Below are 15,658 nucleotides of genomic sequence, written 5' to 3'. Positions count from 1 at the left end.
CTGCAGTGACTGAGATGCTGCAGAGTTATCGAGCCACTGATCATGCAACCACCGGCAAAAATCCTTTCCAGCTGCTGAGAGGACAGTAGAGAGTATGATGACGTCAGAGCTACAGTCATCCGGCGACACAAAAGAAGCAAGCAGTACTTTGACTCCAAGAGAGATGCAAAGTGTGCATTCGCAAGCCTTTCCATGTGGGAAAGGGAGAGAAACGGTACACGGAACCCCTGACGGAAGCGAACTGGCCCGAAAGCGAACCGGCCCGAGCACCTTCGTCTTGAGTGATGGAAGGAAGTGGAACGCTGCGCGCCTGTCTCTCCACAGGGAGACACCTCGCCGTGATGAGAGGAGTGACAGTGCCAGTCCAGCAGAGACATCATCTAGATCTGCATGGCACAGAAAAAGTCACTCACCCAGAGCCGTCTAATGAGAGTTGCGCAAACCGGGGACCAGGAAGTCGGTTGGTGATGTGATTCGCGTAGATTAAAATGTTTCTTAACAGTAAACTTCTGTTCGTTGGAAACTAACAGAGAACCATCACATACTAAACAAAGATTAAGTACAAACAAATTACATTACCTTTACCACATTTTCTGTGTTCTACGGCCACCTCCTAGAACTAAGTAACTTCTAATAGAACTAAAGTCAATGGGGATTTCCATGTTAACGCTCCGTGAGGCTCCATGAGAGCCGCCATTGCTGTGGAAAGATTGGACCATAGAGGTCTATGGGAGTGACATAACTCTGTTATTAGATGGCTCTGCACTCACCTATCTGGATGAAGGATCACATGGGGAAGAAGAAGTGTAGAGGAGAGAGCCTCGAGCAACCTTGCACTGCTCAGGCAGGTCAGACAAGTGGGATCCAAGGCCAGGCCGAAAACCACAGTGCTGTTGGGCCCAGTGTCGCAGAGGAAGAGCAGCACAGAAGGAGAAGGGAGGAGGAAGAGTGGGATAGCAATGGTCCCCATGAAACCATCCCATCAGCACCCCCAAGCGACCCAGGAAGTAATGAAGTGAAAAGATATGTACAGGGTAAGACTGCATATAGAGTGCAAATACTCCAACACTGGCATTGTAGAGGTGTAATCGGTAAATGATATATATTGATACAAAACTACTATGCATGGTCCAGTCTGCCCTTGAGAGTTCAAGTAAAAGTATGAATGATACTAACCGCCTCCTCATCATTAAAAGTTTCTACCTATTAATCAAACGTAACTCATCATTCCAGCGTGTGTGAATAAATAATCTCGTTACTCATCTGTGCTTGCGGGAGGGGACTCCCTCTTGTAGTTTCGCCCTGTATGTGGGAGTCCTGTCTTCTGGCAGGACAGCTGCCGTAGTAGCTCGGTCAGTGTCTCGGGAGGCTTGATAACCTTAACTGGGAAGCCCCTCTCGTGCATGTAGCCCCTCGACGGTCTCGTAGGTTGTGGGTCCATTGGTATACTTTACATGTAGCCTGGCCGGGAACACAGTGAAATTTGATGCCTCTGTCTTTCAGAATTTTCTTGACCTCGGCATAATCTTTCCTCTTTTGGATTATGCGTGGTGAGTAGTCGTTGTCGGTGTTCACTTTGCGTCCTTGCCAGTCCAACCCTTTCTATTACCATATATTACGTAGAGTAGCTTCTTTGATTCTGTAACTGGCGAACTTCACCCTAATGGATCTCGGCTGAGTAGTAGAGGGGGATTTGTTTCCAAGTGACCGGTGTGCCCTCTCTATTCGGAAGCTTGTAGTGTCCGTAATGCTCAGATTGTAACCAAGCAGTTTTTCAACAAACTCATTGCATTATAGACGGGAATTCGTTCTCTGCTTCCTCTAGTATCCCGTATATGCGGATATTCTCTCGTCTGGAGCGGCTCTTTTTATCAGTTATCTTAGCTTCCAACTGCTCTTGGGGTTTTATCACTTCTATGATTAGGTCCTCCGTATTTAGAATTCTGTCCAGATACAGATTATTTCTTCTGCCTTGTCTATTCTGGTGTTTGTCTTGGTTATTTCCTCCTTTATGTCGTCTAATTGCATTTTATTGTTCAGTCGAAAATCTCGCAATTCATGCAGAATAATGCTAGTGGTGCCATGTCATCCTGTTGACTAGCCTCAGCATCAGCCATGCTGGCATTCAGAGAGTAGTTAGTCCGATTTTATAATGTTGTTGGACGTAGGCCAAATTTCTTCTTGTCTTTTTTAGCTTTGTTTGACATAATCGTCATTTTCATGCAGTGATGTATTTCTAAATCATAATTCTCATATTAAGGCTGCATAATACAATTAGTTATTCGGGAGCTGGTACCTCATGTTGCCATCTTGTCAGCGTCTCGACCGGAAGTCTCCCTATTTTCATTTTAAGTCTTTCTGCCTTCTTTTTGTGGAGTTAGAAACTGGAATGTTTTGCCCTGTCCCGCAATTCAATTTGCAGTCACTAGGGACATCTAGATTGCAAGGCTAGCTGGTTCGTGATCTGGATCACCACCAGAATTTAATCACTTGTTCCTTGGTTAATTCCCAACAACTTCATAATCCATGTATAGGCTTTTGAGTTATGCTGCAGACAGAAAAACAAATATAGACAAAAAAACCAGACAGACAAACCAACGCGACCGAAAACACTTGGCGGAGATAAAAATGGCAGTCGAAAGCTTGTGTCATGATTTGGAAATTTTTAATCACAACGGCAATGTCTCAGTGCCAACCCAAGAACAGTAACCGTACAGTAGCCTAACCTGTAACTGTAATGATCACCCTGCACTGATGACGACAGGTAAACATCACCCATTGATGCCCTTTACTCTCTCTGTAGCCCTATTGATATCTCAGTTTCTATATCTCAGTTCCTCAGTTTCTTGCCTAATTTGGTGGATACCCCCCTCGGTTTAACTTAGGTTTGCCTGGCAACAGGAAGCTCGTAGAGATACATGGGTTTCACCCACTAAGACGGTTAAGTGTGCACTTTCAAATGAGCCATAACATGTTTCAGTGGCCTTTTCACATACTATACTGTGACTCTACAAAAAACGTGAAGAAAGGCTTTAGAACGCCTGTATTCTAATGCAATAGAATTCTGTATCCCGTAATTCAATAGAAATCTGTATCCCGTGAACACGTCAGTATTCAATGTGTTAATAGCCTAAACTTTGTGTGCATGCTTATCAAGGTACCACAACAGTTTTGCATAGTTGAAATGGAATGTGGACACCTCTCTTGTAAAAACATAAATAACTGGAATGTATGTTTTTGCTATTCATTTCAACGGATCACCACTCACATTCCGGCGAGAAAAATCTGCTTGAGTTTGATTTTCTAAATGCAGCGCGGCACTGAGCTGTCTCCTGCGCCGCTACCACCCGACTACTGCCGTGTTGGTGTGCAGGGCTGGACTGGGATCTGAAATGGGCCCGGGCACTTTTTGACGCCTGAGGGCCCGACACCGATGCGGCACCTATCGGTATTTAAGACATCGTATATAATATAGCCTAAATTAAAAAGCTCACACGAAAAAATGCTTCATCACTACTCACAATAACCTTCTTAGGGAGATGGTCACAGTGTACCCTCATGTTCCCTTCATCCTGCATGTGAAGTTTTGAGTATGTTTGAGGGTAGGAGATAGAGAGGTGGACACTGGACAACTAACTCTATTTTCCTGATTATTTTCCTGGCCAGTGAATCTCAATATATAAAAGTATTCATACCATTTCCCTTAAGCAAAAACTGAAAACAAGTCCCACAGACACAAACACCTTGTTAAGCAAAGCAATATTTCACTCACACACACACACACACACACGAGTGATTCTACGATTCCCCTACGCTTTTGGCAAAAGCAAAATGTAAATTATCAGTTTTTTTTTAAATAAATGACCTAGATGTTTACATAGTGTATATATTTAAGTTTCCAAACAAACAAATTGCCAAGTTTAATCTTAAATCATTTGATAAATACTCTAATGAAAGCGAACATTTGCTTAATTATTTTGTCAACAGTGTTATGGACAAATACTATGTCATTTCAAACATATATAAAAATACTACAGAGTTGAAACAATATATGTTTGAAAGTGCTTATGTCCCTTAGCAATAATGTTGTCATTAATCTGTGCAACTGATATAGAAAATGTGATTGTTGAGCTTCATAAGTAGGATTTTATGAGTCACTGTGATACAGACTGACACATTTTTCATCATAAATCCCTGTAACGTCTGATTTGAATATAGTCACCCTCCTTACACAAGACTTCCTTCTCCAGAGATAATCCCTAGTGTATGCTCATAGGATTTTTCCAACACATAAGGGTTCAATAGCGCAAAAACACTTTCAAAACAGTCAACCGTGTTACTCAACTGTCTTACGGTCAACAGTGCAGGGGAACAAGTCGGCACTTTTTTAGGAGAAAAAACAGAGCAGACAAACCCATCTCCCTAGAACACAAATTATTTTGTTTGTTTGTCTGTCAATATGGATATAAATTGGCAAAAACATACTCCTCCTCAACTGTCATCAGTGTTGCCAGATTGGACTGGTTCCTGCCCAATTGGGCTGCTTAGGATGGCCGTGTGCTGGTAAAAATGGCATCTATCAGAAAAACCTTCCCACTGCCATATAAATCAATAGAATTGGGCGGGTTTTTAGGGAGGATTTTGATCATTTTTTGGGCTGGAAATCATCAGCCTCATCTGGCAACCCTGACTGTCATACTTAATTGTAACACCATTGACGATAACACCGTTGACATTTCAGCCATTTTTATGGTGTTGTGCTAACTGAGGACCTCAGAAGTTCCACCACAACACCTTAATCAATTCATGTATCTGTATGCTTTATCTGTGTTTTTCTACATGTGATTTCTAATTCAGATTCTTATGAATATGTTGATAACACAGTTGACAGGCAATGTTCCCGCTATGAGAACATGAAAAAGAATGGATTAAATTATGGAAGGATGGAGCTCAAAATTTACCAAAAAGTCTTCCCGTATCCTGCCAAAGAGGTTATGACATCACGTGATGTTATTCGTATGGCCTAAGACCAAACCATTACTGATTTATGGAGGAGGTTTCAGACCGTGACACGGTTAACACAGTTTTCGTGGACACACACAAAATGGCAAATTTCATGTATAATGGAAAGGACAGTGGTCTTTCTGACAGTTTTGTCATATTGTGATGATTACTGTGAATCAACATTTGCAATCGTCTTGGGCAAAACAAGTTTCTTTACATGCTAATATGAAGACTGAATCTGACATTTGGAAAACAGGACGGCATGAAAACGCCCAAAACCAGTATTAAATATTCATTCTTGCTGAGGGAAATAATACTATGTCTACACTTTCTGTATTATATGAAAGATAAATGTTTTCTAATGTCCAAAACATCATTGGATGCAGTTAATAGTTAGTGGAATTGCCAAATAAAATCCACGGACTTAAAAGTGTAGAAGAATTAGATAATCACACACACACACACACACACACACACACACACACACACACACACACACACACACACACACACACACACAGAAAAATGGACACCATATACAATAATAATAAAATGTAAATGTTTCAGCTTCAAATTGCTCCAGTCCACAGATACTCTCAGTGAGCTTACTAAATGGCAACATCCCCCCCCCTTCCCAACGCACACCAAAACGTTTCTAGTTGTTGTCTAGGCATAAACTGTATGCAGCTTGACACTGATCAAAAGAGCCCAAGATTGTCATTATGTCAGTGGGGGTTTTCTTCCTTACACTCGTCATTTTTTTCACCACAACAAAACCAAGTGACCGCTTATTGCTTAGGCTTCCAACAGAGGTTGATGACGTTACGTACAATAGCCTTGGAGCGTCCAAACCGCGTCGCCTCAACCATGAAGATATTGAAACATCCATCCCAATGATTAAATGCTTTCCAGAACAAAACGTGTTTGCATGGATACAAAAGCCTATCCGTGAACACCACAGGCAACTTTAACTCATGAAGGCCCTGTAAAATATCAGACACACTCCAACAACAAGCTACCATGTTTCATTAGCCTGATAAACCAGACTAAATGTGGATATCTAATTTAGTCTGGCCTCGATGCATAATACATCCGAAGATTGTTGATGAGAACAACCTTCCCTCAAAACCCTGCCCGCTTTGATTCAAAACACATCTTTGCGTTGTAATTGGTTTGCCAGATTCATGGCATTCTGGCTTCATTGAATCATTATGCGAGGCCAGACCCACCCGTAGACAAAACATTTTGCCGTCCAGCGGGTGGCGCTGGTTCACCAGGCTAATGTTTCATAGCTATTATAATAAAGGGAGCGCGTATCTACCAAGCGATTCCCAAACAGCACGGAAAGACGGTTTCTTTCTTAGCCATCTATGCAAAGAGGCAGCTCAGGATAATAGCAGGAATGTTTGTAAATGGGAAACCTATGTATAGCGATCTTGTTTACATTTGAGTTTTTGGCAAAAACCTATGGTTCTATGTAACTTTGTATAAAATTGTTAGCTAAATGTAATGAAAATGTATTGCATATTCATTCCATGATCTTCCAGTTGGATAAGAACAGGGGCGGAGTGGCCCACCTTTTCCCACCGGGAGAATTTTCCCCTTGGCGGCCCTCTTTTAAAAAAAAAATAATAATAAAAAAAAATAACAAAGCGAACAACATGGTTTCCTAACCAAAAAGACAAAAGCCACGAAATCTGCAGTCGTACTACATGTGGACATTAGTGTTGTCAAAATATCAACCTGAAGTGGAGAATTGTAGCCTACACCTTGATGAAATGCACAGCCAGTGGTGTAGTCTACGTAAAACGCAGGTATACGCACCCATTTCAAAATTTCAGGGATTACAGTATACCCACTTAAAATTGATTGATCCATTATTTACAATAGCACAAATATATACAGTAGACTATACACACATCAAAAAATGCTCAAATATACAGTATACCCACTTCAAAAAGTAGACTACACCACTGGAGCCATCATCACAGTCCAAAGCATTCATAGGCCTACGGCTACATCACACTACTGTTCCATGGAAATGTGCACTCCACTGTCATTTTGACAGTTTGAAATTGAAATATCGTTTAAGGAAGACAGGATGAGCATGGGCACAAAGTTTTGAGTGTGGGGATTTTTAGAAGAGTAGGCTTACAAAATATAGTATAGTAGCCTATAGCTTACAAAAAGCCTGTCTGCATTGTGCAATAAACCCACCATGCAGCAAATAAGCCAAACCTAATAGCTACTTCAAACCACAACCATAAGTCAACAAAATGTATAACCAAACGGTGTAGGCCTACCTTAAAACGCTGTCTTCGTCGCAGCAAATGTCTTTGTTTCTTGCAATCACTCTACTTTAATCCATAGCTTAGGCTACACACCCAGCACTGGTCACATCAGAATCTTGTGTGGTAATTATTTTGTTCCATTTCTTCAGACATAGGCTACATCCTAAATGTACCACATATAAATATATGTATGATGATAATATTATTTAAACTATAAGGAGATATACTGACGGTCTAAAAAATCAAAACAAAACCCATTGCTTCTGTTAGGCGCAGTTCTCTTCCTTACCACTTGGTGGAGTCTGTTCGTAACCCAAGTCAATAACCACAGAGCAAGTGAATGGACTGGAAAGACTGTAAACTGTAACAGTCGTGTGGAAATCGGAAAATAAATCATAATTTATTAATATTTCCATCCTTTGGTAACCAATATACATATATATACTGAAAACAAAACAGTGTTACTAAGATCTTGTAAACTTCCGCGATCTACGGTGTATGAAAATTATCAGTAGAGAAGGGGTGTGGCCAATTTACTGTTTGACACCGTCAGTGAGGTATTGCCGTCTGGTATGCGGTATAAGTACTGGCTAGTCAGCTACATTCAAATGCAGGGAAGTGGAAAGTGGGAAGTCAGTGCTAATAGGTGCAATGGCAAATTGTAAGGGCCGGTTAAGAACTCAGTGCAGCCGCATTATTATATTTCACGGCCGCGGCCCACCGGGACAAGTCCCCGATCTCCCAACGGCCACTCCGCGCCTGGATAAGAAAGTATGTGACATAAATCAAGATATTATGAATCAACAAAAAGCCTACCTGCTTGGCATTGGTGGCAACCAGTCTTTTTATCCTTAGGAAATGCATCAGAACTCCACTTGCAATCTCCAGCAGTTTCGCATATAGTCTTATTGGTATTCTTGTCCCAGCATGTTATCTCTGAAAGAAATTACATGATTGCACTATATAAATTAAATACATCAAGGGGTGAACAGCGTATTCATCCTTCCTTCATTCATTCATTTAATTTGCATATTTATTAATTCATTGTCGTTGTCATCTTTTACTTGGGACAGCAGCCCTTTTCCCTGTGAAGGTCACATTTCAGTAAATAGCAGTGAAGATCCGGGCAGGATTATTACTTTTGTGAATACAGACAACAGGTAAATGTACCGTAAATGTGAAAAAAGTACATTTGAGATACATTCGGGTATGACTGTGTTTAGATATATACTGTAAAGATATCTGTATCTGTAGTACAGATGTGTTTATATACAGGTGTATTACTGTAAGTAGAAATAGAAGTACTCTTACGGTTGTTATTGCAGCACTAGCAGTATAATAATACATGGTACCGTTGCACAACACATTGTTTCAATATCTTCACTGCCATACCATAAGCACAGACATGTTGAAACATTCTGTAAAATAAACCAGGAGCAGCAACTGTATGCTGATTTTTCTTCTTTCCTCCAATTAAAATGTAGAGGGTTAATAAAGTACTTTGAATCTAGAAGTATGCATCAAAGTGAAAAAAGCACTTACTTTCTGCTGTGTTTTCCCCAACAGTCCCTGGGATCATGAAGACAATAAGGATGGCTGCACTTAGCAGAATCTAAAAAAGAATATCAATAATGATAAAACATCCCAATCAGTTCATTACATGTAATAAGATGAGATGTCATGAGAATATCGGTGTAATGAGATGTCATGAGAATATTGGTGTAATGAAATGACGACCACAATTGGGAGGGCTGTTGAATATAAAGGCTGGGAAGAAATAATTAGCAAAAATCAATCTTAATAAATTTAAATACATTCCACCACAATGGATTTGAAATAAAACAAGCTGTGCTTTAACTGCATACTCTCAATATTCATTTGAGGGTGTTTACATACAAATCCCATTCCTAGGAAAGAAATGGCAACAGTTGTTGTATGTGCTCCCCATTTTTAGAGGGACCCAATTCACCCAAACGTGATCGGACAGTATGGCCTGCTCAATTATTCCATGGTCCGGTGTGTTAGGTTGTACAATCAGACATAGACCAAGACAAAAAAGTTGTGACTAAACTTTATGACAGCTATTAGTATTTCTGAAAAGGGGCTTATTTAAGGTCCTGAAGGCGAATCGTGTTTTTGGTATACAACTGATTTAGGGGTATTCAAGGGTGCTGAATCCAAATCTGCTGTAGGCTATACCGGGCGCAAAAAAATACCAAAATGCCTCAAACGGGCAAAATCCAATATGACTGCTGACACCAGGTTAAAATCTCACACTCACTTTTCTTTTTGACTGAACAAGGTATGCATTTGAAAATAACACTTATTTTTATGTTTTCATACATGGGTAACCCCATTCTGTCATCGGATTTAAGATCAAATATGAAGACAATGCTTATGTCATTGGCTGACAGCCATTTTAAAGGAACAATCGTCCACCGTGTTTCAATAAAGTGTGTTCCTCTCTGATCTGAGATGAGCTCCTCCCAACCAGCCTAGTCTTCGAACGTGCCCCCAGTCAGCAATGTGCGCAGCCCAAACTCGTTAGCATTAGCTTGACTCAGCTTTGCCGAAAGGACTGCATTCGGTGCCTTAAGTTACAAATTACTTAATTGTTCCCACATGTTCCCAATTTAAACATCCCAGCACGACTAGTAAACCGATCCAAAAGTTGTTGCACAAAATGAAACATGGCGATTTCCTACATATATAAAGAAAAGACACTGTAATGAAAGGCGTAGTTCATTTGGAGTACTTCGACTGTCAGGTTTTTCTCAGGAAGAACCCAAATGCAGCACACAAAAAATCCAGGGAAGGTCAGGGGTTTATTAGAACTCAAAACTAGGAACAGAACAAAGCTCAAGGAACGAGAAAACAAAAACCCACGAGGGGGAAAAACTATCATTGGCCTACACAGAACACGGGATAACAGTTACAGGATACAGGATACAGGATACAGGGATAAACTTACAGGTTTCACGGACAGCGATTCGACACAACAGGACAAAATGATTCCACGCAAGACAATGGAAACACAGGATTAAATACACAGGGGGGGATTACAAAGTGGCACACGATAGGGCAGGAGACAACAGGGAGCAGGTGGCAAGACTACAAGGAGACGAGTGGACAATTACAAAGATCACCGAGGGCAGAGGGGCAAACAAGAAACCAAATGGGACAATCAAACCCAAAATCAAAGACAATAACAAATGGACACAAGCAGGGCAGATGATAGGACAAGACACAGGTGGAGACAATGACCAGGGCAAACGAGACTAACTAGAACAGGTGAACGCAATGACAAACAAGGTAAGCAGGTGCAGACAGTGACTGAAGGCAGGCATGGGTAACAGGAGGATAACAAGGAAACGAGAAAAGGGGCAGGTATCAGATGGAAACAATCAGGAGAACTAAGCAAAGCAAACGAGACAAGAGGACCAGGTGACACAAACGAGGGGTGGGGCAGAACACATGACAGGAAAACACAAAAGCACATGGACAGGGAAGGTGACAGGTCAAAAACGAAAACAAAAACACAAGGAAACCAAACCAGAGCACAAGGGGGGAAAGACATCAAAACACAAGGGTCCAAAAACAAGACATGTGGGTCCTGACATCGACGCATTGATATCTTCACTCCTAGACCCCCCCCTCTCCCTTCGTGAAGATATCAATGCTTCAAAGTCGAAGTACTCTGATTGGGTTACTACGCCTTTCATTACAGTGCCATTTCTTTACCTAGGAAATCGCCACGTTTCATTTTGTGCAACATGTGGATCGGTTTACTAGTCGTGCAGGGATGTTTAAATAGGGAACACATGAAACTATTTGGTCACTTTTAACAGAATGCAGTCTGTCAGCCAAGCTAATGCTAACGAGTTTGAGCTGCGTGCGTTGCTGACAGGGGGCGTGTCCGAAGACAAGGCAGGTCAGGAGGAGCTCATCTCAGGTGAGAGAAGAACACACTTTATTAATGAAACATGGTGGACTGTTCCTTTATAAGCAGAGAACTTCATATTGTCAACATTTTTTGGAATGTTGACCAAACTTTCAACATCCACAGAGAATAATGATCTGTGTCTTTGTAAACACGATACTATCAGCAGTGTTGTACCCGAACGTGTTCAATGAATGAGAGTTCATATTTTGAGCGAACGTGAACTGAACGTACAATATTTACTATATTAATGAACTATGAACTATGCATTCATTCTGGAGCCCATGAATGACATGTTCATTCGTTCATTCCGTTCATTCGTTCATTTCGTTCATCCGTAGTTACCAGATTTCATTAATATTCCTGCTGAAACTATGACTAAACACAGTGTCAGAGAGTCTAGTATTATGTCTTATCCATTCTCTCTGACAGCATTTAAGACTGTCTTTCGACTCGTGCAAAGAGGCGGGACGAAGCAAACAGCAGGCATAGCTCTACTTAAAATCAGAGAGCGGCCAGCAACCAGCCAGCAGTGTGCGAGTTTTCTGACTTCCCGGTGACTTTTTAGATTAATGCTTCTAGCGACCGTCTTCTGGCCGTTCTTGCTTCACTATGCAAGTTAAACCTTATGTTGTGTTCATAAGCTGCATACACCTGAGTCCCTGCCAGAACACGAGTGCCCTCATTGAAACCAATGACATTTTTTGAGAGAAAATTATACTCATTTTGGCAGAAAGAATTACATAATTTATGAACTAAACATATGCTTATGAAACATTACTCGCCCTCCACTTAATATGAGCTATTTGAATGAAAGCGTAACATTTGTTATGACAATTCTTCGATTATTTTATGGGATTAATAGGCCTACTGAAATAACCAGCTCTTTGTAATACTTCCAAAAGGAATGTAGATAGGCTTTCCGTCTTAAATTGTGTCGGATTTTTTTTGTTGCAAAAATGGGTAAAAAATATCTGAAAAATTGGTCATTGGTTTCCATTGGTTTCAATGAGGGCACTCGTGTTCTGGCAGGGACTCACTTTTCGGCACGACGTCACCTAGCCTGCTTGTGCTCTATAATGCTCCTTCTCTTAATGTTAGCCATGCCCTCTCATTTAGGTTAAGTGTTTGCTAACGCATATCATTTCATGAATGCATGATGATTCCATTCATGCTACTTCAATTGTCCTCGAGCTTCGTGGCGGATTATTTGATGCTGTCAGATGCTAATCCAATCCGAAGTGAGCACGAGTGTAGTGAAGTTGCAAGCGGTGGAAATGCGTGTAAAATGTAACATAAATCAGGCGAGTAACGGAGTGTTTTCTACGAGGCTAAATGTCGCAATGAGGATATGCGAGAATGTCGAAATCGGTCGCATCGGTCGGTTAGGGAAATGTTTGTGGAATTCACATCAAGTTCCGCTGCTGTTTCTCCACTCCGAAGAATAGAGAATCGAACGACTTGCTAAACTGAAAGTAGAACGCCTACTACTGTACTGTCTCTATGAGGGAGCAGTTCAGAGCTGAGCAGTCGTTCCTTTTTAACCCTTTTGACGCCACAGGTGTTATCTCTCCTAGACTAAGGTGCACTGCACTCCAATATTTAACCATTATAAATGATGAATTGTTGGTCCATTTTTATTTTTTATAATTTAAGGTATTTCATGAAATGTCAAATATACACAATTTTGAAATTGTTTCAGTTTTGGATGACTTTTTGGGTTAATGATGTTTTAAACTAATGAGTTTGTGTGTGCACGCCACCTCACTCTTTTTTTGTTGTTGTGTTTGCATCTCTTTGGTTAAATTATGTACAAAAAATGACTAGGGTATTAGAGTTTGGGCCCACCTATGCAGCAGCCAGATCAACTGAAAGAATATTTTAGTGCATGGAGTTACACAGATGCTGGCTACTTCAATCAATCAAGAGTTTATTGTCATTGTCAAAAGGCAACGAAATTGTGTTTTTGGGTACAATACTTAGTAGCAGTAAAAGCTAATAAAAAGTTTAGTATTCCTGGGGCCGCTGCGCACTGCGCGCATCCACCATCACAAATCTTGGTCAAGTGTTAGACAACATTGGGTAAGGATGAGGAGAAAAAAAAGATTACATAGCTCCACATTGTAAACATTACAATATCAAGACATAGAACAAAAAACCTCATATATATGGCTTAAGCAGTGGAGACAAGACATTGTACATGAACCGGGGGGAGGGGGGGGGAACTTGATTTGAAATTATAATGAATTATCTAAGGAAGGGGCAGATTCCGTGCTGTCATGAAAACTCCTGCAACATACAGAAACCTCTTTGACAAGTCATGACAAACATCTGGTGCAGAAAGTGACTAGGGAGCAGGCAATGAGAATAAAATAACACAGTGAGCAGCGTGAATGTATGTATTACATGACATTATAGCAATGTAATAACAATAGCAATATTATACAGTACCATGTAACACACACGCACACCCGTGTAGTGGTATTAATTTAAATGTTGGAAGTCTTGAAAATTATATTAAAAAGTATTAAATTGGGTGATGAAAAATGTGCAGATACCCTGTTATTAAATATGCATGTAGTGCGCATATTTATGCACACTTTCAATGTCTGAAGATTGGCGGCGCTAACTTTCTAATTAGCCACCACGTGCGAACCATGTTAAAAATCACTGCTATGCTACCAATGTGTTTTCAAACACTGAACGTCTGGCCTGTTAAAACACGGTCACGCTGAATATTCGGAATACAATGCATTTATGAACATTTTCCAACTTACACACATTTTCGTGATTTAACGTTGGTGGTCTAAACGCGCCTTTATGACAGGGCAGTGGGTCTTTGAAAGCAGCATGCCTTACCTCACATGACTATTTTGGCTGGTGAATATTATATCAATATCCCGAATCTACACGAGCTCACTTGTTGGGGTTAATACTAATATGACAATTCGTCAATGCACACGTATTAAATATGCATATAGTGCGCATATTTTATGCACACTTTCAATGCCCGAAGATTGGCGGCGCTAGCTTGCTAATTACCCGCCACGTGCGAAATAGAACCAGATTAAAATCACTGCTACTAATGTGTTTTCAAACACTGTATGCCTGGCCTGCGAAAGCACTGTCACGCTGAATATACGCCATACAGTGTATTTACAAATATTTTCCAATTTACACACATTTTCGTCAGGAAACCACAGCCCTTTGCTGAGACAAAAACGGTCGTTGGCCTACCTCGATCTCAAAAGCAATGAAAAGGGAAACTCATAGGGCGGAAACACAGTAAATCACCGTTTCATCGGCCAATCACATGCAGGTAATACCGACGTCACGTCCGTTAGTGAATGTGGTTGTGAATGCAAAACAAGGACTGCGTTATTCCTCAGTTCCACAGCTGAAAACTGGGTTCAATATTTCTGCTGGGGACGCCATGTCATATTCGGGTGGGAGGGGCGGGACATGTCTTGAAGTGGCTGTTTGTGGATTGGCCGGCGCTGTCAGCGATGTCGACCTATCAGCAATGTAGCTCAATGTTGTCAAGGTGATTATTATATTTCCGTATTTTTGGGGCGGAAGTAAATCAGTCCCGGTTGCTTCAAAACCGTTGAATGGAGTTCTATCGAACTACGCTGTCCAGTGATAGTATACAAGTCAGTGATTCACTTCAATGGACACGCAGGATGTTTTTGAGATCGATTTTTTTATGTGTCAGCGGGGAGAGGGCTTTGAATTTGATGAAACAAATATGATGCGTCCGGTGCGATGGGGTTAATATAGGCCTAACTCTAGTATAGTTTAACAAGGTCAATTTAAAGTCTATACTTGCACAATTCTACCAACAGAAGAGAACAGACAGACTGTCTTTTCCTCCTGCATGCTGAGCCCCCTTCTATAGTCTACATCGGCGTCATTAGACCATTTTTACCCGGGCACGTGCCCTGGTATGGATCTGCGGTGCCAGGGTCAATGGGCACTGATTTTTTAATTAATTAATTTATTTATACCTTTAGTTTTTATTATTTAAGTCTGACTCATCTGGCAATCTACAGAATACATGCTTGTATTATTCTTTTCAAGCGGGCTTTTTTTTTGGGGGGGGGGGGGTTGTATTCATGCAGTGTTAATGCAAAATGGCAAAACAATGAGTACAGTATGACATTGGCGCATGGAGAAACTATAGGCCTAGGCCTACATTTCAGCCATTTATATTTTGAGAAATAAGGCTACATAATACACATGCAGGGGTCTACGTAATGAAAAAAACAATAAAACAAAATAGGAGCAGAGATAAGAATTTAAGACTACTGTGAAATTGTTAACGCATAAACAAAAAGGGTCTAAGAGGGTAGGCTATGCCTTTTTCCCCACACACATAGGCGTACACATTCTACATGAGGGGTGCTGGTCACAGGGCCAGTTT

The 15,658-nt window shown here is 40.9% G+C and overlaps 1 protein-coding gene across 1 annotated transcript in view; it reads right to left on the bottom strand.

Annotated features, from left to right (window-relative positions):
- The window catches only part of LOC134441312 (uncharacterized), a 139,271-nt gene that overhangs the window by 99,749 nt on the left and 23,864 nt on the right, over positions 1-15,658 (bottom strand). The window contains exons 2-3 of the mRNA XM_063191582.1: positions 8,838-8,907; positions 8,112-8,231 (exon numbers count right to left, since the gene is read on the bottom strand). Coding sequence (XP_063047652.1) covers positions 8,112-8,231; positions 8,838-8,907 — 190 coding nt within the window. The remainder of the gene's footprint in view (positions 1-8,111; positions 8,232-8,837; positions 8,908-15,658) is intronic.

Source organism: Engraulis encrasicolus, chromosome 24 (assembly GCF_034702125.1).
Source record: "Engraulis encrasicolus isolate BLACKSEA-1 chromosome 24, IST_EnEncr_1.0, whole genome shotgun sequence".
Lineage (NCBI taxonomy): Eukaryota > Metazoa > Chordata > Actinopteri > Clupeiformes > Engraulidae > Engraulis > Engraulis encrasicolus.
The sequence above is the reverse complement of the archived record's forward strand: the minus strand, read 5'-3'. Positions and strand labels throughout refer to the sequence as shown.